The 27924-nt window shown below is 37.8% G+C and overlaps 2 protein-coding genes across 3 annotated transcripts in view; one reads left to right on the top strand and one right to left on the bottom strand.

Annotated features, from left to right (window-relative positions):
* The window catches only part of ERO1A (endoplasmic reticulum oxidoreductase 1 alpha), a 44452-nt gene extending 43405 nt beyond the window's left edge, over positions 1-1047 (bottom strand). For both annotated transcript variants that reach the window (XM_030854985.2, XM_030854983.2), the window contains exon 1: positions 470-1047. In XM_030854985.2, the coding sequence (XP_030710845.1) occupies positions 470-583 (114 nt within the window). In that variant the 5' untranslated portion in view covers positions 584-1047. The remainder of the gene's footprint in view (positions 1-469) is intronic.
* An 8378-nt stretch (positions 1048-9425) lies between these two features.
* On the top strand, positions 9426-27918 carry PSMC6 (proteasome 26S subunit, ATPase 6). The gene is made up of 14 exons (XM_030854986.2): positions 9426-9583; positions 10601-10680; positions 10774-10813; positions 11059-11111; positions 13806-13873; positions 14479-14593; positions 16399-16486; positions 18163-18224; positions 18309-18432; positions 18795-18856; positions 20413-20533; positions 20677-20757; positions 24506-24577; positions 27411-27918. Exons 1-14 carry the CDS (start codon positions 9457-9459, stop codon positions 27527-27529), a joined length of 1212 nt encoding a protein of 403 aa, XP_030710846.1. The 5' UTR covers positions 9426-9456; the 3' UTR covers positions 27530-27918.
* The last annotated feature ends 6 nt before the right edge of the window (positions 27919-27924 follow it).

Genomic DNA, 27924 nt, shown 5'->3' on the forward strand with positions numbered 1-27924 from the left:
AAAAGCCACACGAAGGCATTCTCCTGCCTGACAGGGAGATCTGAGGGCAGCCCCCCTGCAAAAGCCTGTCCTGGCCAGAAAGGCCGGAGAAGACATCCAGCACAGGCACAGCCCACACTGTTCCAAGTCAAATTAGAAGTCAGGAAGACCCAGGTTCTGCGAAAATAAAAGAAACAGCGGTGCACCCACACCTCTCGTCCCACGCCTGATCGGAAGCGGGGGAGGGCGATTCGACGTCGGTTCAGGCTGTTTGGGGCGGGGGGGGAAGGGGGGAACCGGTCCACACCAACCCAGGCGAGCTGCAGAGGATTCAGCCCCTGCCAGGGAGCAGAAGCACGGGGGTTCCTTCCGGAAGGGTGGAGATGCAGAGACGCACCCCCAGCGCCCCACCTGCCCGGGCGCGCGGGACAGAGCGCACGGCGGAGGCAGGGGTCCCGGGACCCGCAGCGCCGCCACGCACACCCCTCACCTGGCAGAAGCACCTCTGCGCCGCCGTCTCCGGGGGCTGCTGCCCGCCGTGGCCCGAGCCCAGCAGCCCCACGGCGCCCAGGAAGCCGATCAGGAAGCCCCAGCGGTGGTCCATAGCCGCTCCGGGCGGTCTTCGCGCCGCGCCTCGGAATCCCCAGCAATCGGGAGCAGGCCGTGAGTCCGCAGATGAAGCCCGCGCGGGCCTGCCCCCGGCCGCGCCCCACCTCCCGGCCGCCTCCCAGGCCCGCCCTCGGCTCTCCAGCCTCTCAGAAGCCGCCACTTCCCGGTGCAGCCTGCGGACGTGCCGGGGACCCCGCGGTGGCAGTCCGGGGCCTGAGGCCCGCTTCCTTCCCCACGCGTGAGGCTGACGCACCAACCCGCTTCGCGGCTCGGCCCCTCCCGGCGCGCCGCGCCCGCCCCCGGCCCCTTTAACTCCCGGGGCCCGGAGACTGGAATGGGCTGTCTACCCCCAGCCCCGCGTGGGAGTCGGGGTCCTTCCCGCTCCGAGAGCCGAGCCGGAGCGAAAGCTGGAGGGGTCTGTGTCTTCCGGCAGGTCCCCGCCCCAGCCTGCTCACTCCCAGCCAGTCCTTCCGTATCTCAGTGCGAGGAAATCAAACTGAATTACGTGTGCACAGTGGCCCTGGCTGAGTCCTAAGGCTGAGACGGATATTCGTGATCATCTATCTAGACCAGGGCTGCATATCTAATCTAGATTTTCTGGTAGTCACATCAAAAGAGCAAAAAGAAACAGGTGAAGTTAATTTTAATAATCGATTTTATTGAAACCATTATGTGCAAAATATTTCAAAATATACTCAATAGTAGATGATTCATAAAATATTTTACATTTTTTATTTTTAGCTTTGAAATCTGATGTGTATTTTTTACGAACTAGCCACATTTCATAGTCAGATGTGGCCAGTGGCTACTGTGTGGACAGAGGGGGAGATTACTGTTTTTTTTATAGGAGGAAACAGGCCCAGAGAGGTGAGGCAATGTGAGCTATAGGAATGGGAGCTGGGCAGTGAGAGAGCCAGGTCCTCTGATCCCAGCTGTGGGATGGGTCCATCAGCTTTTTTTTAAGGATAAATTTTCAAGGTGAAACTGGAAAACGTTCCAACATCTTACACATTACATTAACAGCTAAAATATTTCTATTTAGTTTTTTGGTAAATCTTTTCCTGTTTGTTTCTGCTTCTGTTTTTTCTTAAAAAGCCATCACTTATTGACATAACTCTAGGATATGGTAGGCCTCAAATAGATATTATACTCCTATTTTCTAGCTGAGAAGAATAGGCATAGAATTTATATACGTTATTAAAAATCACTTGGTATGGTAGGGGTGAGACTCAAACCCTATGCTATGTCCATCACTGCCAAGTGAATTGACATATAATTAAAAAGTCACCAATCATCTGACATCCTGGTGGGCCGGGGAAGCTCTGATCTTAGTATCTACAAAATGCAATGTGTGCATATTAATACAATCTCTCGCTTTACTCCAAAAGTTACTTTTTCACTATACTGTGTATGGGTTCTACTTATCCTTCTAGGGCCAGACCCAGCTCACTCAATCCCTCATCATGAGTCTTCCTGGTTTCCTCTTCACCCAGTTCCACTGGGTGGAACTTACACTCTGCCAGATTGAGCTTGACCTTAGAGATATAAAGATGTATAAAACCCAGTCCCTGCACATGGATGGACACACCATGGAATTTAGTATGTAATCTTTTATGACAGTTCTACTTTATGTTTCTACCACTGAACTGTAATCTCTTTTAACTCCTTAAGCAGGGATTATGTCTCAAACATGCCTGTGACTCCCAGAAATCTTTGCACACATTTGTAAAATGAATGAATATATTTCATATGGCCACAGTATTAATATCTGAAGATTAAGCTATCAAAAATGAGAGACACAGTATGAAAAGGGGGAAACTAAATGAATAAAGCCTAAAATTGCAGAAAGAAGCAATCTGAACATCATCAGCTCTGGATTTCACTCTGATGCAATAGCCCGTAATTAGGGAGAATTTAAAAACATCAATATTCCCAGGATGAAGGCACTAGTCCATAAGATTCAAATTCTTGCCCAGAACAAATTTCTAGGAAACTTAAAATCAGAAACAACCACCATATAAGACAATTTTTTTAATTTATTGTCTTTTTTCCCCAGCCTTATTGAAGTATAACTGACAAATAAAATTGTCAGATATTTAAAGTGTATATCTAACTGGTTTGACATACATATACATTGTGAAAGGATTCTCCCCATCAAGTTAACCCATCTATCATCTTACATATTTACCCTTTTCCCCTCCCTTGGTGAGAACATTTAAGTTCAACTCTCAGAAAATATCAATGATACAATACAGTGTTATCAACTATGGTCACCATGTTACACACTAGATTCTCAGAACTTATTCATCTTATAGCTGAAAGTCTGTACCCCTTTATCAACCTCTCCCTGCTTTCCCAACCCCCTTGCCCCTGGCAACCAGTTGTCTACTCTGTTTCTATGAGTTTGCTTTTTCATTATTATTATTCCTCCATATATAAGTGATACCATGCAGTATTTGTCTTGTCTGACTTATTTCACTTAGCATGGTGCCCTCAAGCCCCATCTATGTTGTATCAAATTTCTCATGCTGAATAATAGTCTATTGTATATGTATACGACATCTTCATTATCCATTTATCTGCTGACAGACACTTAGGTTGTTTCCATGCTTTGGCAATTGCGAATAATGCTGGATGGATGTGGAAGTACAGATATCCGGGTATATACCCAGAAGTGAGATTGCTGGATCTTACTTTATTGTCTTGAAAATTATATTTTTTCCTACCAGATTTGTAAGTGATTTTAGAATGTGTAAAATACAGTTTTATACATACTGTATAAATATTACTGACATTTCCCTGAGAACCCTTTTGTGTTGGTCCTTTGTGTGAGTTCACTTCTTCAACTCTGCCTCCTCTCACACCATCTTGCCTATGTTAAGGCCATGAAATAACCGATTAGTTATCAAATAACTAGGGAGCATCCACAGGGTACATAGTTCAACCTTGGATTTCTGAAACTACAGCCTCCCATATATTATAACTTTGCTAAACAATAGTAAATTTTTTAGCGATGAACAAGGCCACGGTCTTGTTATTCTAATACTAGTGATCATAACAATAACATGACTTAGATTTAATGTACACAGCATTTCTTGACAGAATTCTGTTTACTCTGCAAATAACAGCTATTATTATTTTTTTAATGACCAAAGCAGGAAATGGCTTGAGTCCAATTTCTCAAAATGGAATTTCTGTGGGAAACTTCTCAGTACATGAACACTTTCTGACGTTGAATTGACTAGAAGGAAATGATTAAGGAAAACAATGTGATCAAGGAAAAGGATTATTATGACACACAAGAGGAAGAAAGGCTAAATAAAAACCTAAAGGTCTGGTTCTGATACTTGATTAGATCTATGTAATATTTACTGAATGTAAGTGTGCACATGTTGTATTGCTAGACTTTTCTATTGGGCTGCTTGAGATCATCTGAGTTGGGGAGACGTGCCACGTAAGCTCTGTCATCACCTTCTTTACCTCAGGTTCCTGAAAGGATGAACTATAAATAGTAACTGACTTCACTTCCTAACTTCGGGATCATACCTTAGCCCAATGTGCAGTCTGGTTGCCAACTCCACTCTCTTACTCTTCTTTACCTGACCTTCTTATTGGCAAATCTAATTGCCATTTTTCATAGAAATCATAACATCTCTGCTGCATTTTGACAAAGAAGATTCCTTCTTTCTTTGATTCAATTTCCTGTGCACTGAACATTCCAGATCCTCCTTATAGTTCTCTGATATTATTTAACTGTCTCCTTCATGGGCTTTCCCTGAGCCTTCCTTTAAGATGTGAGTGTTCCCCAGTGTTCTATCCTTTCTTCAGTGCTTTTCCTCATCTATACTCTCCCCTGGAGAAACTTGCCCAATCTCATGATTTTAAATATTTCCTTTATGCTAATGACTCCCAAATCTATTTTTCCAGTTCAGATCTCTTCCTTGAGCTTCAAAATCCAACTGCCTATTGAACACAGCCATCTGGTTTTCTCAGAAATGTTTGATCACATTGCCATACATATCTAGACAGCTAGAAATCAGGAAACCATCCTCAGTCTCCCCCTCTCTTTCACCTTCCATAACCTATTCTGTCCTGCCAGTTCTGTCATCAGTTTATTTCCTCCTCTCCATCTTTATGACTAAGGACTAGTTTCAGCCCTGATTATTGCTCACCTGATTTATTACCATATTTCCTTAACTGATTACCCAACTTCTAGGGCTGTACCCCTCAAAAAAATAGTCTTCCCTGCTAGCCTGGTTTCTCAAAAATGTAAATCACACTTCTGTCTAAAATCTGTGATGCTCCTGATCTGATGCTTCTGAATAATTAAATTCAAGATTCTCAGCACGACATTCAAGGTCCCTATCTATTTCTCCAACTTCACTTCCAACACCTCTCTGCCTTATAGTTAGTGAACTGCTAACGATTCCTCCAGAGACCTTGTTTCCAGCTGCAACCGTTAGAAGTACTGATGAAATCTAGATAGTGAAAGAAAAAGACAAAAAGGCAGAAATAGATGAGAAGAGATAGAAAAAAAAATAAGGGGACTAATTCAAGGAGAACAGTCTGACTAATAAGAGTACCACTTAGAGAGAACATGCAAACATAGGAAATAAGCTTAGAAGTAATTCAAGAAAATAGCCAAATGGAGGGATGACTGTCTAGATTCACAGGGCATACTAAATGCCCAGTCAGTGGATGGAAAATGTCCCTAACAGAGATAAAAATTTCAAAAAGAAGAAAGAAATCTTGGTTCCTGACAAAGAATTGAGAATCAGAAGGGTACTACAGACGCACTGGAAGCTACAGGACCATAGAGCAAGGCCTCCAAAATTCTGAGAATTCTATAGCCGGCCAAACTATTAATCAAGTATGAGAGTAGAATTAAGATATTGTTAGATACAAAGAATAATGTACATCTTTAAATCCTTTCTAGGAAAATTCACTGAAAGGATATGATCCAACCAAACAAAGGAGTAAAACAAAAAAGAGGAGACCTGGGTATCAGGAAAGAGAAGATAGTACACAAGAGAGGAGCTAGGAAAGTTCTAGAAGGGAGTTATGCGGCAACACTAGAAGAAGATGGAGGCCTCCAGTAGGGGTGTCTCTAGTTAAAATTGGGACTGGAGGGATACCTGATGTGACTTTCTGAAAAACACTATTCAGAGGAATTTTACAATTGTATTGTAAATTTGGGAAGAAAAAGTGATTTTAAAAAATAGCTAAGCATATTTTTTAAATGAGGCAGCTTTTAATTATAGGATGTTCAAAACAATTTTACAATAAAGCAAATGTAACTATAGTATATTGCTTGACTTGCATAGCCCCACGATAAGACAAGTGCTGGAGAGTGATTTAACCAAAACTTGTATATATTGTATATGGGGGGGGTAGAGGTAGGGAAAGTGGGAATCTGGAATAATATAAGGGTGCTGAATCTTTATCTTTCTTATTAGGAAGTCAAAAGATAAAGCCTAAAATTGACCTAACAAGAAATAGCAGCATAAGCATATTAGTTAGAAATGTGGAGGTAAATACAAAAAAAAACAAGTTAAAGAATTGGAGGGGCTTCCCTCGTGGCACAGTGGTTAAGAATCCGCCTGCCAATGCAGGGGACACGGGTTCGAACACTGGCCAGGGAAGTTCTCACATGCTGCGGAGCAACTAAGCCCGTGCTCCACAACTACTGAGCCTGTGCTCTAGAGCCCGCGAGCCACAACTACTGAGCCCGTGTGCCGCAATTACTGAAGCCCACACGCCTAGAGCCCGTGCACCGCAACAAGAGAAGCCACTGCAGTGAGAAGCCCGCGCACTGCAATGAAGAGTAGCCCCCGCTCACCACAACTAGAGAAAGCACGCGCACAGCAATGAAGACCCAACGCAGCCAAAAATAAAAATTAAAAAAAAAATTAATAAAAAAAATAATTGGATAGTGGGGCTCAGGGATAGAATAGGGTGGGGCCGTAGACTCCTCTTTTTCAATCTAAGACTTGTAGTACTTAAAAAAAACTTTATGTATTACTTTGATTAAAGAAGAGTATTTCCCAGAAGCTAGGAATTCTAACTTCTATTTCTACATCAACATCTTGCTGCTCGGCCATAGACACATTCAATTAAGTGCATTCTGGTAAGTATTTGGGGGAAGATATTTGGAATGACAAATTTCTAAAAACTCAAGTGTTACAGCTGATGTGTGAGCAAAAGTAGTTGCTACTTGCCTATCTGGTACTGTTTCTCAATTCTCTCTAGAAAAATATCAGTTCCTGTTGTATTAGTTATCTGTCATCATGTAACAAATGACCACAAACTTAGTGGCTTAAAACAACAAACATTTATTATCTCAAGTTTTTGTGGGCCAGCAGTTCAGGAACAGCTGAACTGGGTTGTATGACTCAGTCTCTCATGATGTTGCAATTAAGACTAGAGCTTCTGTCATCTGAAGGCTTGCCTCGGGTTGGAGGCTCTGCTTCGAAAATGGCTCACTCACATGGCTGTTGGCAGGAGGCCTCAGTTCCTTGCTGGCTGTTCCTTTCCGTGTGGGTCTCTCCACAGACCAGCTGATGTGTCCTCTTGGCATGACAGCTGGCTTCCCCCAGAGGGAGTGGTCCAAGGGAGAGTAAGGAGGAAACTCCAACGCTTTTCATGACCTAGGCTCAATGGTTGTCTACTGTCACTTCCACTTTATTCTATTTGTCCAGAACAAGTCACTAGATCCAGGGGAGGAAAATTAGGCTCCACTTCTTGAAATGGGAAGTATCAAAGAATTTGTGTACATATTTTAAAACCACAACACCCATCAATGCTACATTATACGTTAGTAGGTTAGGAGACTATCCTTAAAAATGATATTTTGAAGATCTAAAAAAATTTCATCACTGTTTGTTATGACATCACTTTTAATGACCCCTCCTTCCAAAACTAAGATATACCCTAACTTGTCACCTCACTTCTTCTCTATTCTACAATATTTTAAGTTCCTTGAGAACTGATGACATTTCTTAGTCTTTTTGTATCTCTGCTTACCTATCATAGTGTCTAACATATTCACAAATTCATTCAATAGTATATATATATATATATATATATATATCCATCTTCTGGGGATACAGTAATGAGCAAGAAATAGTCATAGTTCTTGTTTTCCTGGAGCTTATAGTCTACTAGGGGGAAAATACACATTTAATTGCATCTTTAAGAACACTTAGGAATGTATAATTACAAATTAAGCTATATTTTCTGATGGACAGGGATACAGTCTTAGAGGTGCATATAAAAAGGAACAGGGCTGTTCTGTTGCAGGCATAATGAAGACAGACAGGAGGTTCAACCGAAGTTGGGATTTTGCCAGATGGGTGAGAGAAAAAGAATAAGAGTAAAGGGAGTTTAAAATATTGGTGTGTTATGTTGAAATAACACACTAGTATGTGCTTATAAATATTTATTGAATGGAATCAAACTGAGTTATATATATTTTCTTCTTTGCCCCATCCTCTCTTCTTGACGTCAGAGGTGATATACTTTTGGTATAGTTTGACCAGAATAGTTGCAGCTGAGTGGGAGAAGGGACTAACCCTGCTCAATCCACCTTCCTTGTTTATTGGCTAACTGCAATTACCAGTTATATTTAGAAAAAACAGAATAGAATATTCACACAATATCCATAAGATTTTTTCCTAATAAATTTGAAGGCATCTTTTAATTTCCTAATAATTTGTTTGTAATTTAATTCACTTAAATTTGCAATTTATAAGTATATATAAGATATACCTATTTAAACTCAAACATCCTGGGCCACTGGATAAGATGAGATCAAATGCAGTCTGGGGAATGTGACTGATTCTTTTGGAACAGCAATAAATTCTCCCTAGGAGTAATGCTGGGAAGAGGTACAGCAATGTGGACCTGTCCCGCAAAAACTGAGGTCATTACTACCCTTAAAATAAACAATTTAAAATAACACTACTGAATGCTTACTATGTGCCAGATGTTGTGTTGATAGCTTACAGGCACACTATGTTGTTTAATACTCATGACATCCCTATGAGATAGGTACAAATATTATGCTCATTCTACAGAGATTTTGAGAGATTAATTTGTCCAAAAGCACAGAAAGAAGGCATCTTTATCTTGTGCCCCTCATCTGTACAACCCGCCCCCTTCCAGGCTCATTGGCCTTTTTTCTGTTCCAAGAAATGAGCCAACCCCCTTTTCACCTTAAGATCTTTGCATTTGCTGTTTCCTCTGTTTGGAAGGTTTTTCCCCAGTTTGTTGCACATCTGGCTTGTTATCTCAGATATCTGTGCTAAATTAGTTCTCCTCACCTTACTCTATAACACCACCATGTTTTATTTTCATTATAGTATAGTATTTATTACACTTTGAAGATATTTTTTTATCTTCCCACCAGATCTAACCCTTAGTACCTCACTCACTGAGTGAATAAATGAATAAATATCCTACTCCTTCTGTACCTGGAGATCCTGGATAGTATTGGGTTATACCAGTAGGCTATCTGTGTTATACCGATAAGCCATCAGAGCTCTTTAGAGAGATATGTATATATTCCCTATTTCATTCTCATCTTGGTTTATTACAAAGTCTTTTGTGGTTCCAGAACAGCAGTGACTTAAAAATACCAAGCCCTCTCAGGGGACAGCGCCCTTGCTCTACCCAGGCTGACCTGCAGGGGATGGTGTATCTGGAGGTCTCCTTCGGTGCACGCCGGCACCCTAGTGCATAGAGACGCAGACGTTGGAGAAGTGGAGGGCAGAGGCGGTGCAAACCGGAAGGGGCAGTGTCTTCCGCGAAACCCGCCCCTCCGGGGAGGCTCTCCTGTCTCGCCCCGCCCCTTCCCCCGCCCGGGCGGCCATGGCCATTCCCGGCATCCCCTATGAGCGGCGGCTTCTCATCATGGCGGACCCTAGAGATAAGGCGCTTCAGGACTACCGCAAGAAGCTGCTGGAGCACAAGGAGATCGACGGCCGTCTCAAGGAGTGTGAGTGCACCTTTCTTTCCACATAATCTCGTGCCCGGACCCGCTCCTGTCTCTGACAAAGCGGAGGCCTTTGGCCGAGCTCGGCAACCGAGCCCCGAGGAGAGAAGGCCTCAGTCTGGAGACAAGGCGCTTTGTCATCCCCGCCTATAGCTTCGGAAGCCGAGCTTCTTCACGCCTCTTCGGGCGTGAAAATGGACCAGTTTGGTCCAGGTGACAGAGAGAACATCCCCAGTTCTGAGATGGAATTGGAAGATGACCAGAGGGGAGTGGGGAAGAAGTGGGTCACAGGGATGTTTCCAGGTTAAGGTGCAAGGAGTGCGGTGTTGGTGGAGTCCCGGGACCCGGAGGCGGAAAGAGACTTGAGTCAAAGAAGCTCAAGCAAGAGACGAGACTCGGGTAGTTGGCTTGTTAGTGGAATGGAAAGCCGAACGCGGAGTTTAAGAGAGAAGGGGTCCATCGGTCAATCATAGTCCTCTTCTTTTTTCCTCGTGTTTTGAATTGTGCTCTGTCAGGCACACAATTTTCCCTTACTCCTGAACCAAAAGAGTACTTATAATTTTTCTTAGTGCACCGTCACTGACAAACCTGAATGGTTTAAATAATGAAGGAAGACCTTAACTGTATAATTCTGTGGCGCTTTATTTAGGTTAGAAAGCCAGAGTGACAGTTCATGTGGGTAGGTGAAGTGAGGAAGGGTCTAACTCTTTTATCATTCGGGTTTGTAATCTCAAATCCGGAAGTGTCAGAATGTCAATATCTGTTATGAATGTAACCTAATATGTGCTCAAACAAGTAAGTATTCCTGATCAAGAAAATAAAAACATGGTGCTTTCTCTGTAACATTTCGTTTTTAAACATGTCATCTACAAATGGCATTATGTTTTCTGTGGTTTGCTATAGTGGATATAAAATACACGTAAAGTGAAATAGACTTAAATAAACTTAAATAAAGTGAGACTTAGTGACTTAAAGTCGCTAAGATTATTTAATTTAAAATGTTCAAATTATATTTTTCAGTAAGGGAACAATTAAAAGAACTTACCAAGCAGTATGAAAAGTCTGAAAATGATCTGAAGGCCCTACAAAGTGTTGGGCAGGTAGGTAATGGAGTTTGGGGTGTAGAGGGTGATGGTGATTTGTTTTTTTAGCTCTTGGCAAAAAGTAATGCTTTTTTTTTTTTTCTTTCTTAGATTGTGGGTGAAGTACTTAAGCAATTAACTGAAGAAAAATGTAAGTGTATTAGATTGTTAGTAAAGAAAAAAAGAGCAGACTCCCCTCCCTCCCACCGCCAACTTTTGAAATGCTTATTATTTTAATGACTGTAATGAAGGTAGATGATATTCTTGCATAGACTAAGTTGTCTTTCAATTCTTGTCTTTTGGAGAACAGAAATAAAACTCAGTCTGCCATCAATGTGGATATATTTATTTTTTACTTTCTATTTTTCAATTTGTTTTTTCATTTTCTTCCTCTAGTCATTGTTAAAGCTACAAATGGACCAAGATATGTTGTGGGTTGTCGTCGACAGGTAACATTTTACATTTCTGTAGTGCTTTATAATTGACAAAAGCGCTTTCATGTAAGGTATTTAATTCTCAAGGTAAGCAGGTCAGGCATTATGCCCATAACTCCCAAAGGTGACTTGTTCAGATATAGCTAATTATTAGCAAAGCCTGAACTCAGACCATGGGTTTGACTCCTGGTAGTCTCTACTTTTCTGCTCTGTTGCATTGCCTCAGTCAGCTCTACACACTGAGAAATCAAAGAATTTTAGAAGTGAAAGAATCTCAGATTATTTTATTTTAGTGTCTTTTTTTGAAGAGGTCTTAAAAGTATTAGACCTTATAAATTACATTTTATATTTAAACATTCAAAAATATTACTTATAGTCTTTACTAGAGGCTAAATTGATTTTGTATGAGTTCATTTAAATTAGAATCGGCAAATTGAAATAACTCCAGATTTTATCTTGCAGTCATCAAAAATCACCAACAAATGGCTTTGGATCATTTAGTAGCCTCTGAAGCCAATTTATGTACTACCCTATTCTTTAGAAAGCGTCTTTAGCGAATTCTTATAAACTCATTGGAAGAGCTTTCTAAACTGAGTATTTGTGTCAGGTTCAGGTTTTAAAAGATTGATATGACGTGGCTATAGAATTGAATTTTTCCTAGGGACTAAATTCAGTCTTAAGATTTTGCCTAGCATGTAAGTGGGATGACATTTTCTAAATCAAAATTTCAGTTGCCTAATCCGACAGAGGATATTTATGTCCCTTTCAGGGCCCTCTGGATGCCAAAAGTTGGCATGTCTAAGATATTTTGTGGTTGTATGAGGGGCAAGAGAGTATTTGAAAACTGGAAAATATTAGAAAAGCCAGAGTATATATTCCCTATAGATGTAAATGTTGAAATAGCTTCATATTCATCTCTGTTTAAGCTCATTTTCAAGTACAGTGGTCCCTTGTTATCCGTGGGGTGTATGTTCCAAGACCCCCAGTGGATGCCTGAAACCTGGGCATATACCAAACCTTATATATGCTATGTTTTTTCCTCTACCTGCATACCTATGATAAAGTTTAATTTAAAAATTATGCACAGAAAGAGATTAACAAAAATAATAATAAAATAGAGCAATTATTAAAAAAATATGCTGTTACAAAAGTCATGTGAATGTGGTCTCTCTCAAAATATCTTGTACAAATTTAATGCCTTTTCCATCTTAACTCAGCACTTGTCATGCCCTGTCGCCATAACTTTTGCAGTTTGAGGCGTGACAGCAAAACTAGCACAGGTTTCTTTTTTCTTCTTCACAAGTGCATGGATAGAAGATTCGTTCTTACTCTAGATTATAGCAACCTCAGCATATGATTTTTATTTCCTTATTAAGTCGAGAACTTTCCCCGTTTCATTAGGAAGCGGTCTGTGGCTTCTCTTTGCCATATCTGAATGGCCAGCATCACTACCATTGTGCTTTGGGGCCATTATTAAGTAAAATAAGGATTATTTGACCACAAGTACTTCAGTCAGCAGGACAGTGGATCTGATAACCGAGAGGGCTACTAATACGCTGGACAAAGGGATGATTCATGTCCCAAGGACAGAGCTTTCATCACGCTACTCAGAACAGCATGAAATTTAAAACTTAGGATTAGTTTATTTCTGGAATTTTTCATTTAATATTTTCAGGTAACTGAAAATGTGGATAAGGGGAGGACTACTGTACCTGACAATTATTCTTAGTTTAATCCATTATATTAAACCTAGTATTTAGCATATCTTCACTTCATTTTAATTGGCACTAAATCCTAAACTGAGCGCTGTTTGCGAAATCCTGTGAAAAGTGGTCAGTAATTTGTATGATTCTGAAATTGTATTGGCAAGCAGTTTATTATTTTTTTTGTTGCACTTTTCGAAAAAACGAAAAAATTATAGTTTTTTCGAAAAATAACTTTATTTTTGACAAGTAACAGCCTGAGTGTGATTTGAATCTATTTGGATAGATTCTCTCCACTTCTATCCAAATAAGTTAAATATGCCAATAAATTGTTTAGTATGATTCAACTTAATATGTACAGTAATATATTTACCATAGTGTCTGGCATGTAGCAAAAGCATGAATGAAGGTTGCTGGGGTCTTTTTGTTTGTTCTTTAGAATTTTAATAAAAAATCTCTAAGGGGAAATAGAGTGCATATCCCCCTTATCTCCTATGATCACATAACACATACTTCCCAAAACTATAGTTTTTAAAATAAATCTAATGGACATACCTTTAAGATGCTTTCCTGTCCTTCCCCTCCAAATATTCATTAAGGGATTTCTGTATAAATGCTTTGGTACCAATTGCCAAAGTCACTGTACTACAGTGCCTAAATCAAAATAATGAGCAAAACTATATTAAATAGTGAGCCTTTGAAAGTAAAATATTGCAGTCAGTTCCTTCTTCAAAAACAAGGTTGTTGCCACCTCAGACTTTATATATTAGTGATTTCTCATTTCACACTGAGATTGCACAAAAGGGCACTCTTTGAAGGAGCAGAAGGAAATAACTTTGAATTACTACTTTTTATAAACCCTTCCCTTGGGCGTGGTGTTTATAATCTAATCTTAGTGTTCTCTCGGAAGGATAAAAATGATTATTTGGCTTCTAACTATGCTCTTGTTAGAGTGTTATTCCCCTTTTCAAGTGTTTGTGTAACACCTTTTGTTTTACACAATTAGCTTGACAAAAGTAAGCTGAAGCCAGGAACAAGAGTTGCTTTGGATATGACTACACTAACTATCATGAGGTAGGTTTCTTGTACTATTTAGTTTACGTCTCATTTTCAGGAGGGAAGATTTTATCCAAAATATATGCTTCTTGAGATCACTGAATGTTTTGCCACTTTTCAGCTTTTCCTAATTTCAAATTAATTTAAACATGTTTTTTTAAAAAAAATAATAAATTTATTTATTTGGCTGCATTGGGTCTTCATTGCTATGCATGGGCTTTCTCTAGTTGCAGCGAGCGGGGGCTACTCTTTGTTGCGGTGCACGAGCTTCTCATTGTTGTGGCTTCTCTTGTTTTGGAGCACAGGCTCTAGGCACATGGGCTTCAGTAGTTGTGGCACGCGGGCTCCGTAGTTGTGGCTTGCAGTCTCTAGAGCGCAGGCTCAGTAGTTTTGGTGCACGGGCTTAGCTGCTCCATGGCATGTGGGATCTTCTGGACCAGGGCTCGAACCCGTGTCCCCTGCATTGGCAGGCGGATTCTTAACCACTGCGCCACCAGGGAAGTCCCAACATGATTTTCCAAGATCACCTACAGGTGCTTGCATAAGCAAGTCATTTATACTCTATTTGTAGGCTGAGAGAAAATACATCTTTTAAAAGAAAAATATACACCTTATCATTACAGGTATTTGCCAAGAGAGGTGGACCCACTGGTTTACAACATGTCGCATGAGGACCCTGGGAATGTTTCTTATTCTGAGATCGGAGGTTTGTCAGAACAGATTCGGGAGTTACGAGAGGTTGGTAGTGTGTGCTTTATTCTCTGAACTTACTAAGAAGTAGTACGGGTTTTAAAATGCCTGAAGGGAGAAAGAGGATGTAAAATCACTTTATCCAAATAGTGTTTACTGAATATTATATATATAATATTTTTGCCAAGAGAAAAAAAGCACTGAATCTCTAGCTATGAAAATTATGGGTTTTTGTTAAATTTGGAGATAATTTGGTGTTTGAAAAATCCTGCTCTTTTTATGACCAAGAAGGAAAAAAAGCTAAGAATAATGGATGTAATCCACTGCCCATACCATCTGGTATTTTGTTTATCTTAGTAGTTTAGTTGGGTCAGAGCACATTTGGATAGTGTGTGTAATGTAGTTTTTCCCATAACCTCATTGATTTCCTATTGCCCTTAAATAGAGTAAGTTATCTGTGCCTTAAATATTTTATTTTGATAAAGCTGTTTGCTGTCATTTAAGAAAAATATTGGCTTTAGCGTGGCTTAAACTTTAAGTTCTTACATGAAGAATCAAATCAGGGTGGCCTTGCTTTACAACACAGATAGCTTCTTAACAATTCTCTTTTAAGCAAATTACATTGTTGTATTGATTTCCTCTTAATTTAGGATGGAAATACTCAGGAATGAATTTGATTAATTAGAATGGCTTACATTATCTGATTTAAGCCCTAAACCAGTAGTTTTCAAACTTCAGCACTTTAAATTTTCTGGAACTCTTATTAAAGATACAGATTCCTAGGCCCTCTGCATGGTTTTGATGCAGTGGCTTGGGGGTGGGGCACAGGAATTAGCATTTAAACAAGCATTCCAGGTGATTATGAAACCAAGTTGTTTTTTTTTTTCAACCATACTTGCGGAAGCATTGGCCTAAGCATAAATAAAAGCCTATTCTTTTCACATTATAGTTAATGAAAAGAGGAAGAACAAGTGCTTCATGAAACAGTGAAATATTTTACAGTGATTTGCTGCATCAGCCATAGGAGCAGAATGAATCTCTCTCACACACATAGACACACGCACACACACCAATGACATGCAGTATACATCTGCAGACAATTGCGAATATTAATTTCTCACAATTTTGGCGTGTCTTAATCATACCTTATGGACAGAGTTATTCAGTAGAGGTTTATCTCTCAAGTAAAGAGTTTAAACTGGGCAGTCAAATCCTCACTTTTGCTGTTCTCCACTTTTCTTTCTTTGAATCAGTCTTAATATTGAGAGCAGAATTTATGTTTTTTTTTAAGACTACTATGACAAAATGCCAACATAAGAAAATTTTATGTACCATTTCTCTTAGTGGCAGTTATATCTTACCAAAGTTCCCCATTTTATAATTATTTTTTGTTGTATTCAGATGCACACCAGTGTAATCTTTTTGTTTTTTTGCTTAACTGATTTTTTGTAGTGTTAATTGTTTCGTTGAGGCATAATTTACCTTCAGTAAAATTCACGTTTTTTAAGTGTACAGTTCAAATGTGTTTGACAGATTATATGCCCGTGCAAACATCACTCTAATCAAGTGTGTGGTTATTTTAGCAAGTGTATTAAATAATAAATAGTTCAAATTACCACATGCTTTTTAATTAATTAATTTAAAAAATATTTTAAGATTTTTAGATTTAAGAGATATCTTACATCTATCTGAAGAAAAACCTCTAATATAAATGGTTTTACATAGCACTGAATTCTAGATCTATTACGAATTATGATGTATGTACATAAATCTGCTGATAGTTTACTTAAAATATTTGAAAGTACATCAAAATCTTTACTAACGTTTTAAGAAACATGCAACTTCTTTTCTAGGTAATAGAATTACCTCTTACAAACCCAGAATTATTCCAACGTGTAGGAATAATACCTCCAAAAGGCTGTTTGTTATATGGACCACCAGGTTGGTATTAAATCATGTCTGCCCCACTATGAGTGAATGAATGAATGAAGGAGTAAAAAAATGAGATGGAGATAATTAATGTGACAATTCCAGCCTCCATTCTGTTCAGAGTAAGGAAGGGATTGGGGATGTGTGTCTACTGTTTTCTTAGTCTTGCTTAGTCCTCTTGTGCTTCATAGGGTATATATATCTAAACATGCCATGTGATTCTAAGCAATGATCTTGTGTGGTTCACAGACCTCTGGGTGTCCCAGAGACACTTTCAGGGATTCTGCAAGGTCAGAATTACTCTTGTAATACTAAGATGTCAACACAGTGAAAAAGAAAAAAGCAACTAACATCTGTGCTGATGGTGCAAAGCAATGAGGGTAAAGCTACTCATGCCATAGTATGAATCAATTAAGTCAGTGGCACAAAATGGTATAGTAGTCATTGTGTTCGGGGCCACTCACATTTGCAGTATTTTTAAAAAAAGATGTCAGTTTCACTTTAAAATGTCCTTGCTAAAGCATTAAAAATATTAACTTTTGATCCTTGAATAATGTGTTGTATTCTGTGATGAAATGGAAAATACATATAAAGTACTTCTGTTGCATACTGAATAAGATATCTCCAGGAAAAGCATTTGTGTGATTATTTGAGTTGCCTGCTGTATTAGCTGCTTTTCACGGAATGCCATTTTTACTTGAAAGGATAATTTACAGTCAGTTATCAGACTGGTTATTGGTTACCTTGCACACATTTTTTTTTTTAATTTATTATTTATTTTTGGCTGTGTTGGATCTTCATTGCTGTGCGCGGGCGTTCTCTAGTTGCGGCGAGCAGGGGCTACACTTCGTTGCTGTGTGCGGGCTTCTCATTGCGGTGGCTTCTCTTGTTGCAGAGCAGGGGCTCTAGAGCCCAGGCTCAGTAGTTGTGGTGCACGGTTTAGTTGCTCCATGGCATGTGGGATCTTCCTGGACCAGGGATCAAACCCATGTTCCCTGCATTGGCAGGTGGATTCTTAAGCACTGTGCCACCAGGGAAGTCCCTGCACACATTTTTTTTAAAAAATGAATGAAGTTAGCCAATCATGTTAAAGCAAACAACTGACACCATCTGTAGCCAGTGATAAAATTTGAGCTTTCAAACAAAAATTGAGTTTTTGAAAACTTTACCTCTGGTACTATGAGCTTGACGACTTTCCAATGTGTTTGTTAATATAAGACAGGATGAGATCGGAGATGGTATTAACAAATGTGACTTTTTAATATTATATAATGGAAAATGCCAGTATTTGGAAGATTTTCATAACCCACTGAATCAGTAGTTTCCAAATAACAAATACTTGATATTACAATATCATACGTAGGCAAAGGTCCACTCAGTGTTCAGTATAGCCCGATGTATTTGAATGTACAAGTTTCCATCACAGTCTCTTTGTAAGTTGGCTTTGATATATTTCTAAAGTTATGTATTCAGTTTGCTTAAAATAAAATTAGGGATATTTTGAATAAAATTTTAAATTTTAATATTGAGAGTGGAAGTGCTTTGGGATTTTAAATGATTTTAAATGCTTTTATTTAAGACTTAGCTTCCATTTTGCAAAATTTACTATTCAAAGGATTACATTCTTAAAGGCTTTTGAAAATTTGTTTTACTTTCCATTTAATTAGGACTTCATTTATCATTCCTAGGTACAGGAAAAACACTCTTGGCACGAGCTGTTGCTAGCCAGTTGGATTGCAATTTCTTAAAGGTAAAGGGAATATTCTTTTTGTAGCTATTGAAAATAAATTTTATTTGAATTTTCCTATGTTTACCATGTTTTTCCTTTAATCAGGTTGTATCTAGTTCTATTGTAGACAAGTACATTGGTGAAAGTGCTCGTTTGATCCGAGAAATGTTTAATTATGCCAGGGACCATCAGCCATGCATCATTTTTATGGATGAAATAGATGCTATTGGTAAGAATAACACTTCTTAAAATTTATTTTAAACTTGAACTGTTAGGAATATTTTTTTAATCTAAAAGAACTTTTTCCCTCTCTTTTCACCTCTAACTGCAATTTGTGTGAAGTAGCAAAATGAATTGAATGTTACTTTAAAAAAATTCTTAAGAAAGTTTAACCACTCTCAATAAATAACCTTTAACATTGAGAAAATGATAAACATACCAAAATCAATTCGAATTTTGTCAGTGTAATTCTTGTTAATTTATTTTCATCTTAATGTTTTAAACCCCAGACACTATCATTTTCATATTTTCTTAAATGATGCTTAAAGAGGAAAGGAGTAATGCATATGAGTTTCCACATCATTATTTTAGGTGGTCGTCGGTTTTCTGAGGGTACTTCAGCTGATAGAGAGATTCAGAGAACTTTAATGGAGGTAATATTTGGTAAAGCCTGTTTGTAAAGAAATCAATGTTTATAAAGTGAAGAAGTGAACATTGGATATTTGAAGGTCAAAATATGGATAATGGTTTAAATGAAGAATGCACTTAAGTATGAAATTTGAAAGTACAGTATTGACAGGAATGAACAGTTTTCTTTACCACAATCTCTAGTAAGAAAATGAGTACTAGAAAATAATAGGGATATCTACAAAATTTCATGTGAGTTACAGCTGTACCGTTCTACATTTTTTGAGTAGACTGGCCATTTAAAAAATTATATATTGTACTTACATTGTGAATGTGATTTTGTGTTAGTTTTATTCAGATATTTTATGAGTGACAAATATATTTAAACTAGTGGCAGTAAATGAATTGTAACTATGTATGAGGCTGCTCTAAAAATTACTAATACTTTCCTCTCTTTATTGCTGAGAGTGAAAGGAAACTAAAATAGTTTTGATTATTGAAGATGGATGATGGGATATTGAAATGTATATTAACGTCTTTTCCCACTCCACATTCTGTGAAAGTGCTGGCAAGATTCCAAACACATTTTCCAACTCCTATGAATAGATAGGTAGCATAGGTAATGCATTGTCAACTACTGTCTCAGTAGGGGTGTTTGAAAATTGTTTTTTATAAATTGTCTGCTCAGAAAAGACAGTATTTTAAAATTAGTTGTAGAGTCTATTAGAAGCCTTAAATTGAGGTATTTTTTTTAAAACGCAGATACTAGTTTTATTCATGTAGCTGATATGTTGTTAGCTAACACTTAGGGTATGTTAGACATATTGGCATGAAGAAATAGACATATTGTCAGGCTAGCTTTGTTTTAAAGTGTTTGTTGAATGCAGTTAGATTTTTCAACATTTATTCAAGAAAACTTTAGGAATTGAAGGAAATGTGTTAGGTATCTGAGTATTTCTGTGTAAGTAGAATTATTTGAAAAGATATTTAATGGATTTATTATCAAGTTTGTAGAAAATCATTGTTTCCAGTTATCCTGATGTAAATTTTATGTCTGGCATGCCATAAGCTCTTGAAACATTATTTTAAAAGTAATTGTAACAAAAAATTCGAATGTTGGAAATCAGATCCACATAACTTAGTTTCATAATTCGTGACTGGATGGATGCCTTCAGATTTATTAAAACTATCTGATAGCTATACAAAGGTACATAGTTGAATAATCTATCTTGGAGACTTCCCTGGCAGTCGATTGGTTAAGACTCTGTTCTTCCCCGGCAGGGGACACGGGTTCGATCCCTGGTCGTGGAACTAAGATCCTGCATACTGCAAGGCACGGCCAAAAAAAACCCATTAAATAATCTATCTTGGAACTTTTAGGATGGAATATATATCCCTTTATGTAAGAGAGAAAAAAATATGATTCCATCAAACGATCATTCTGCACATCACATATGTATCTGTAAGCAATACATTTCATGGTCTTAGTCATTTTATAAAAGGTGTGTGCTATGTGTTTTTTTAATGGTTGGGATGCTTTATAAAATGTGCCTTTGATTTATATTCACAAATATATTCTTAGCTACTGAATCAGATGGATGGATTTGATACTCTACATAGAGTTAAAATGATCATGGCTACAAACAGACCAGATACACTGGATCCTGCTTTGCTTCGTCCAGGCAGATTAGATAGAAAAATACGTAAGTTAAGCTTTTGTGCCTGCTGTCCATTTCCCTTTGTCTATGTCCATTTCTCTTCCCATACCTCCTCCTCACCCCCTACTTTATTTAAAAAACAAAAAACCTGACTGCAAAAGAATTTCTTGTAATTTTCTTATTTTCAGATATTGATTTACCAAACGAACAAGCAAGGTTAGATATATTGAAAATCCATGCAGGTCCCATTACAAAGCATGGTGAAATAGGTAAGTAAATAACCTATTTTATATATTTTTACATTTGGTAAATGAAGTAAAATGCTATTGGATATCACTGATAGTCTACCAAATCTAGTTTTAAATTCAGGAAACATGGTGGTCTTGAATTTAGCTAATAGTTATTGAGCATGTGCTGTATGCTAAGAATTGTTCTAAGTGCTGAGGATATAGCAATGAACAAAACAGATAAATTCCTGCCTTTATATAACTTACATTTTTGTCAGGAAAGGCAGGTGAAGAAAGTAAAATATTCACTTGACCCTTGAGCAAAATGGGTTTGAACTGTGTGGGTCTACTTATACGTGGATTTTTTTTTTAACTAGTAAATGCTATAGTACTACCTGGTTGGGGTTGGTTGAATCCACAGATGCAGAACCATGAAAATGGAGGGCCGCTATGAGTTATGTGCAGATTTTCGACTGTGCCACCAGGGAAGCCCGAATGTATACATTTTGAATAGAGGTGGGGAGGAGGAGACACAGGGAACGCCTTACCAAGGTGATTTTTAAGCAGTGACCTAAAAGGTGAAGGAGCTAAGTATGGATATTTGGGGGAAATTTGCGGAGGGAACAGCAAGTAAGAAGGCCTTGAAGTAGGTGCGTGCATGGAACATTCCAGGAGCAGTATAGAGGTCAGGGTGTCTGTGGCATAGTTATTGGGACGGTAGCAAGTGAAATAAATCATAGAAGTAATGGGGATCAGATTGTATAGAGCCTTACTGAGGCCGTTGTGTAGGAACTTTGGCTTTTGTTTTTAGTGAAATGGATTCCATTGGAGGATTGTGAGCAGAGGAATGATATGACCTTACTTTTTATTGTTTTTAACTTTGTATTACAGAAAATTAGAAATACATAAAAGTAGAGATGAGTATAATCTTATCAGGAATTCATCCCCCAGCTTCAGTAATTAACCCTTGGCCAATCTTGTTTCATCTGTAATCTCTCCCACCTCTTACCTTCCTTTTGGGTTTTTAAAAAGCAAATTCCAGGGCTTCCCTGGTGGCGCAGTGGTTGGGAGTTCACCTGCCAATGCAGGGGACACGGGTTCGTGCCCCGGTCTGGGAGGATCCCACGTGCCGCGGAGCGGCTGGGCCTGTGAGCAATGGCCGCTGAGCCTGTGCGTCTGGAGCCTGTGCTCCGCAATGGGAGGGGCCACAGCAGTGAGAGGCCCGCGTACCACAAAAAAAAAAAAAAAAAGCAAATTCCAGTCATTATCATTTCATCTGTAAATATTTCAGAATTCACTTACGTTAAATAGATCATCTGGCTGCAGCTAGAGGAACAAGGATAGAGACAAGAGGATCTATTAGGAGGTTATTTCAGTAATGCAGGCAAAAGATGATGGTGGCTTGGTCCAAGGTGGTAGCAAAATCTTTTAAAATAATGAGATTCTGGACATATTTTGAAAATAGAGGTGACAGGGCTTGCTAATGAATCAGATGTAGGGTGTGAGCTAAAGAGAAGAACCAGGGAAGACTTAGGTTTTTTACTCATGCAACTGAACAAATGGAATTGTCATCAGTTAAAGCGAGGGAAGACTGGAAAGATTCGGTTTTAAAGGGAGAATGAGGAATTTGATTCTGGCAATATTTAATTTGAGATGCCAATTAGATAGCCAAGTAAAGATGTTGATTAGTAATTCTGTGTGCATCAATAGTTCGTTGGGGTGGCCTGTGCTAGTGTTATAAATGTGGCTAATATCAGCATAAAAATGGTTCCAAGGAAGAGAATGTTGATAGAGAAGGGATTCAAAACTGAGCTAATTCCAGCATTAAGAAGTTGAGAGGAAATAAAAAAAGTTGAGAGGAAGAACCATCAAAGGAGACTGAGGAAGGTTAGTCACAGAGATAGGAGTTAACCAGGACCTGATGGTGTCCTGGAGAATAAGTGAAGAAATACTATAGGGAGGGACTAATTTCCTGTCAAATGCTGACAATGGGTCTGATAAGAAGAGTTCTGAGATTGGATTTACTGTGTGAAGATCATTGGTGACCTTATCAAAAGAAATTTCTTTGGAGTGGTAGGAGTGAGAGCCTTGTTCAAATGGATATCAGAGAGATGGGGACAAGAGGCATTGAGTTTAGCCACCTCTTTCAAGGAGTTCTCTAGCGAAGGGGAGAAGAGAAGAAATGGAGCTGCAGCAGAAATGGAGATGAGGACTTGGGGTTTTCTTTAAGATGCATGTACTTACAACGCTTTTTTTTTATGCTGATGGGAATGATCTAGGAGAGAGACACAAGTTGATAATGTGCTTTTTTTTGAAGAGAGGTTGGCTTTGTCTATGAGCATAGACTTCTCAGGAGAATAGGAGGAAAGGCAGCATATATTAGATGCTGATGATAACAGGTTCTTAAATATGGCAGGTACTTAGAGGATTTTTCTTCTGAATGCGTTTATTCTCTCAGTGAAATAGAAAGCAAGTTAAGAGTGAAAATGGGAAAGTACTGTTAGAGATTTGAGGACAGGAAAAATTACAAAATAGTTATCTATAGAAGTGAGAGACTGGACTAGTGTAAAGGCCAGCAAGCCATGTATTCTATTGTGGGCTAAATTCTGTATGCCTTCTGTTTTTGTAAATAAAGTTTTGTTGTAGCACAACCACTCCCATTCATTTACATATTGTCTATGACTACTTTCCCACTACAGTGGCAGAAATGAGTAGTTTTGACAGAGACCATATGATCTACAAAGTCTGAAGTATTTACTGTCTTGCCCATTACAGAAAGTTTGCTGACCCCTGGACTAGAGGCATCTAGTATAATTGCCAAGCAACTTTAAAAACTTTTTACAAGTTAGTGGTCCAAAATAATTACAAATAGTTGACCATTGCCTTTCTCATTACTCATGTGAAAGTTTTGAGTTGGAAAGACTGAGCTGAATTTACCAGCTTCTTCCAATACTGAGCTCTTGCTAGGTGCCAGATGCTGTGCTAACCTTAGGAATTTCTGCTCTCCAGAAGCTTACATGAACTTGAACCTGAATGAAGACTAATTAATGAATTATCTGTGTGATTTCAAATAGAGATTGACATACTCCAGATTGCCTGACAAGGGTGTCTTATCACAGTTTTTCACATTGTAGTAGCTTATGTGTCTCTTCTTGCTATTCTACATCAAGTCCGTAACTGCTACCTTAAACCAGCAGCAGCTCTTCATTTCATCTGTCACGTGGATAGAAAGGTCACTTAACTATTACTGTTATCATAGATCTGATACCTCAACACTTGGAGCTTTCACAGAAACCAGAAAAGCTAGTCAGTGTTTACTCTAGCATTTAAAAATTCTGTATGATAAAATGATGTCTGAAGACTATTTTTGGTATATTTTATATTTGCCTTATGTGATTAAATTCCATTGTGGTTACAGTTGGTTTTGAATATTCTAGATTTATTCAAATTAGATACTTGGTTACAGTTTTAATAAAAGTCATAGCTTGACATATCTAAAGTTCACATGCACTTAACGGTTTCTCCGTGTAGAAACAGGTTAAGATGCTTTCAGATCTTGATATTTCTTGGTTTTAGAGTTTTAGAAGTATGTTTATTTCTGCTTGGTGCTGGTTTACTTAACAGAAGTATTGATTTTTGTTGTTGATGTTGTGGAATGTTAACAGAGTTGATGCCTAGCTGACTAAATTCAAAGCAGGCTCTTAAGTTAAATTTTCTATATGGGAATAAATCCAAAAAAGGTCTCCTATTATTATTTTTTTAACTGATTTCCAGTATTTTTCCTAAACAGATTATGAAGCAATTGTGAAGCTTTCAGACGGCTTTAATGGAGCAGACCTGAGAAATGTTTGTACTGAAGCAGGTAAGGGTTTAAAGTACAATTTTTACTATTGATTTTGATTTGTTTAATTTGCTAAAAATGTGTTTGGGTTTGTCCAAAAGCAGAGCCTGAGCTTTGCAAGGATTTGAGTGCTTGTTATTTTCTGGGAAATTGATTCCAAGAAGTAGAGAATAGGGCAAGTGAAATGGGAAGAGGGAAAGCTGTTATAAGGGTGCATCACTGAAATAACTGTTGTAAGCAAGAGGGGTTTGATTCTGATGAGACCTCAGAGAAACATACAGAATTCTTTCCAGGATTATCTGGCTGAAATATGGGAGACTAGACATTTACCAGCTGTCATCCTCCATTCCTCCGTGGGATGAGATTTGCCCTTGGGGATGTTAACTTCTTTGCACTTATGGATGCCTTAGGGTAGAATGTGGAAAGACATGCATAGTGATAGCATGCTGTCCCCCTGGAGTAAGTCTGAGACTATACAGAGCTATCTGCCACACCTGTGGCTGAAATCCGACTGGGCCAGCACTGGGGGTATCTGCTACAAAATGGATGACATGCCTTCTGATACTAGCCTGTCAGTAGTTAACCTTTGAAAGATTGATTTATGAATTTTGTGTTCATTCAACTTGTGGAAATGTAGTAGTTTTTTAGTATAATTTTTTCTGTGGATTGTGTGATTTTATTTTTATTTCTGGTACCAAGTGGCTTTAAAACCATACATACGGTCATTTAGTTTTTGTCCTCCACACAGAATCTTAAAATTAAAAAAATATCTACAGTAGATTTTATAGTCACTGACTTTCATAGGTTGCATATGAACACTTTTTAAGTATTACAATATGTGATTTCTTCTTGTTTTCATATCACCATTAGCCTTATTTTAACATTTCTTGTAAATTCAACAGACAGTGTTTAAAGAGGCTGCTCAGACATGGCTTCTCCATAGGAGTATCTTCATGGGTATACTGTGACTCAGTATCTGGATCAAAGATCTGCAGGTCCAGAAACTCTCAGTACAAATCACATAAATCATGCTCACAAAGACTTACTAGTAAACAAAAATATTAAAAGGTAAGCAGTCAGTAGCCTGAACTACTAGGGGTAACTTATGACATTCTCCTTTCAAAATCTACACTAGACCAAATTATTATTAGAAGCTTGCTTTGGTGAAGATGGAATCCAAACAAAAGCAGTATCTAAATCTTAAAGGCTGATACCATTAAATTATATTCTCTCTTTTTCCACATATTTTTTAAAAGTTTATTTTTAGCTATTTCCAATAAAGAACTGTAACTTCTGTGTGGATTAAAATTTAAGCTTTTTAAACTTCTCATCTAGAGACATACTGAAATTCTTGAGTTTTCTTTTTATTAGTCTTCAAGCCTTTTTTGTTAACATATCTTTCTGTGAGTTAAAATATACTTGATTCAATTATAGTTGTCTTTTTCCATTCAAATCCTGAGATTGTCATCCTTTTTGGATTAGAATGTATCTCACATTCACTCATTCACTAAATAATGATTTGGAAACAGTAATATGCACAAGGTTTGGAAAAATAACTTGCCTAATTTAGTTACAGCCTTCTAAACAGGTTTTAAAACTTCACTATTAAAAAAACCAGTCATTTCCATTCACCTGATTTCTGAGGACAGCATAGAATGACTATTGCCAATATTCCTTATGTAGAAATCTTGAAAGGAAAGGGAAGACAGGAAGTAACCCTTGGAATTTTCTATTGCAACCCACTCATTTTATGTTAGTGAAAATTCAGTATAAGCAGATCCTCAATGAAAATAGTAGTAGGATTCACTTAATTAGTAGATAGTGATAACTTACCAGCTTTAGCTTATGCAATTAGGATTGTCTCAAAATCTGGGACCCATATCTATGACACAACTAATGTTTAAAAAAACCCCACAAACCTTTTACCTCCTTGCCAAGTAGTATTTGACAAGTAACTTGTCAAAAACTTGAAAGCAAAAACTGAATGGTGATATTTGAATATGAAAGTCTTATAAAATACCAATTTGTACATAAAAAAGGTAAATTTTCTCACATGAATAATGACACTGATTTTTGTTGACTTTAATTCCTATTCTCTATGCTTTTGATTATTAACAAGGAAAAGCTATGAAAATTACTGAGGTGTTTTGTGTTTTCCCAAACCATACATGTGCCCCCTGCTTCCAGGGGATTGCTGCCTGTAGAGTTAGGAAACTTCTGCCTAAAATGTGTATGTGTTATTGATAGTTGGGTTTTGTTTTGTTTTTTTCAAAATGACATTGGATACAGGGACTGTGTGAGGTGGAATTTAAGTATACAGATAATTGTCTCACTGTTTTCTAGCTTTTGGTTTGGAAAATAGTGCTCACTATAGTTACGGAAATTAATTGAACAATAATAGTGGTTTTTAGGAAATTAGAACTGTTGGCTGAGAAGTAATACATCTAAGCTCCTTCACATTTATTCCATAGAATAATATTACATTATTTAGTTTTCTTTAAAGTTTTTTGAGATATAATTGACATATTAGTTTCATGTATACAACATAATGATTCAGTATTTGTATATATTATGAAATGATCACCGTAATGAGTCTAGTTAACATTCCATCATCACACATAGAAAAGAATTTTTTTCTTGTGATCTACTCAGCATCTTTCAAATACACAGTGCAGTATTAATAAGTATAGTCACCATGCTGTACATTACATCCCCAGGACTTATTTATTTTTTTAAGTGGGAGTTTGTACCTTTTGACCACCTTTACCCATTTCACCTACCCTCTCCCTTAGTTTTCTTATAATAAATAATTCACATATTAAATATAGCAGTCATGTTGTTTTATTCTCCACAGGTATGTTTGCAATTCGTGCTGATCATGATTTTGTAGTACAGGAAGACTTCATGAAAGCAGTCAGAAAAGTGGCTGATTCTAAGAAGCTAGAGTCTAAATTGGACTACAAACCTGTGTAATTTACTGTAAGATTTTTGATGGCTGCATGACAGATATTGGCTTAATGTAAAAATAAAGTTAAGGAAAATTATGTATTGGCAAAAAGGATCTCATTAAAAGAGTATGAATAAAAATGTATATGAATAACATTGTAAAGATTAGTAATTCAGTAATTCTACTTTTAAGAAGTATGGAAGAAATTTGTATGTTTGTTAATGTTGCATTTATTGCAGCAGAAGTTATAAAAGAAGAGTATGTTGAAGCTTTTTGTATTTGGTGTGTATTTTGTAAAACCTTGAAAATGGTTTGAGACGGTAGTACCAGATAGTATTTCTTATGACTTATTTTATATCATTTGTTTTCCTCATCCTAAAAAGTTTAATAAAATCTGTTTGATTCAGTTCTCCTACATATA

The sequence above is a fragment of the Globicephala melas genome, chromosome 2 (assembly GCF_963455315.2).
Source record: "Globicephala melas chromosome 2, mGloMel1.2, whole genome shotgun sequence".
NCBI lineage: Eukaryota > Metazoa > Chordata > Mammalia > Artiodactyla > Delphinidae > Globicephala > Globicephala melas.

Bases quoted from the DNA above. Each gene is read 5' to 3' on its own strand.
- PSMC6 (XM_030854986.2), top strand. From the start codon at position 9,457: ATGGCCATTCCCGGCATCCCCTATGAGCGGCGGCTTCTCATCATGGCG. The intron at 20,758-24,505 runs GTAAGTAAATAA...TTTCCTAAACAG, and splicing joins TACAAAGCATGGTGAAATAG to ATTATGAAGCAATTGTGAAG. The intron at 24,578-27,410 runs GTAAGGGTTTAA...TATTCTCCACAG, and splicing joins AAATGTTTGTACTGAAGCAG to GTATGTTTGCAATTCGTGCT.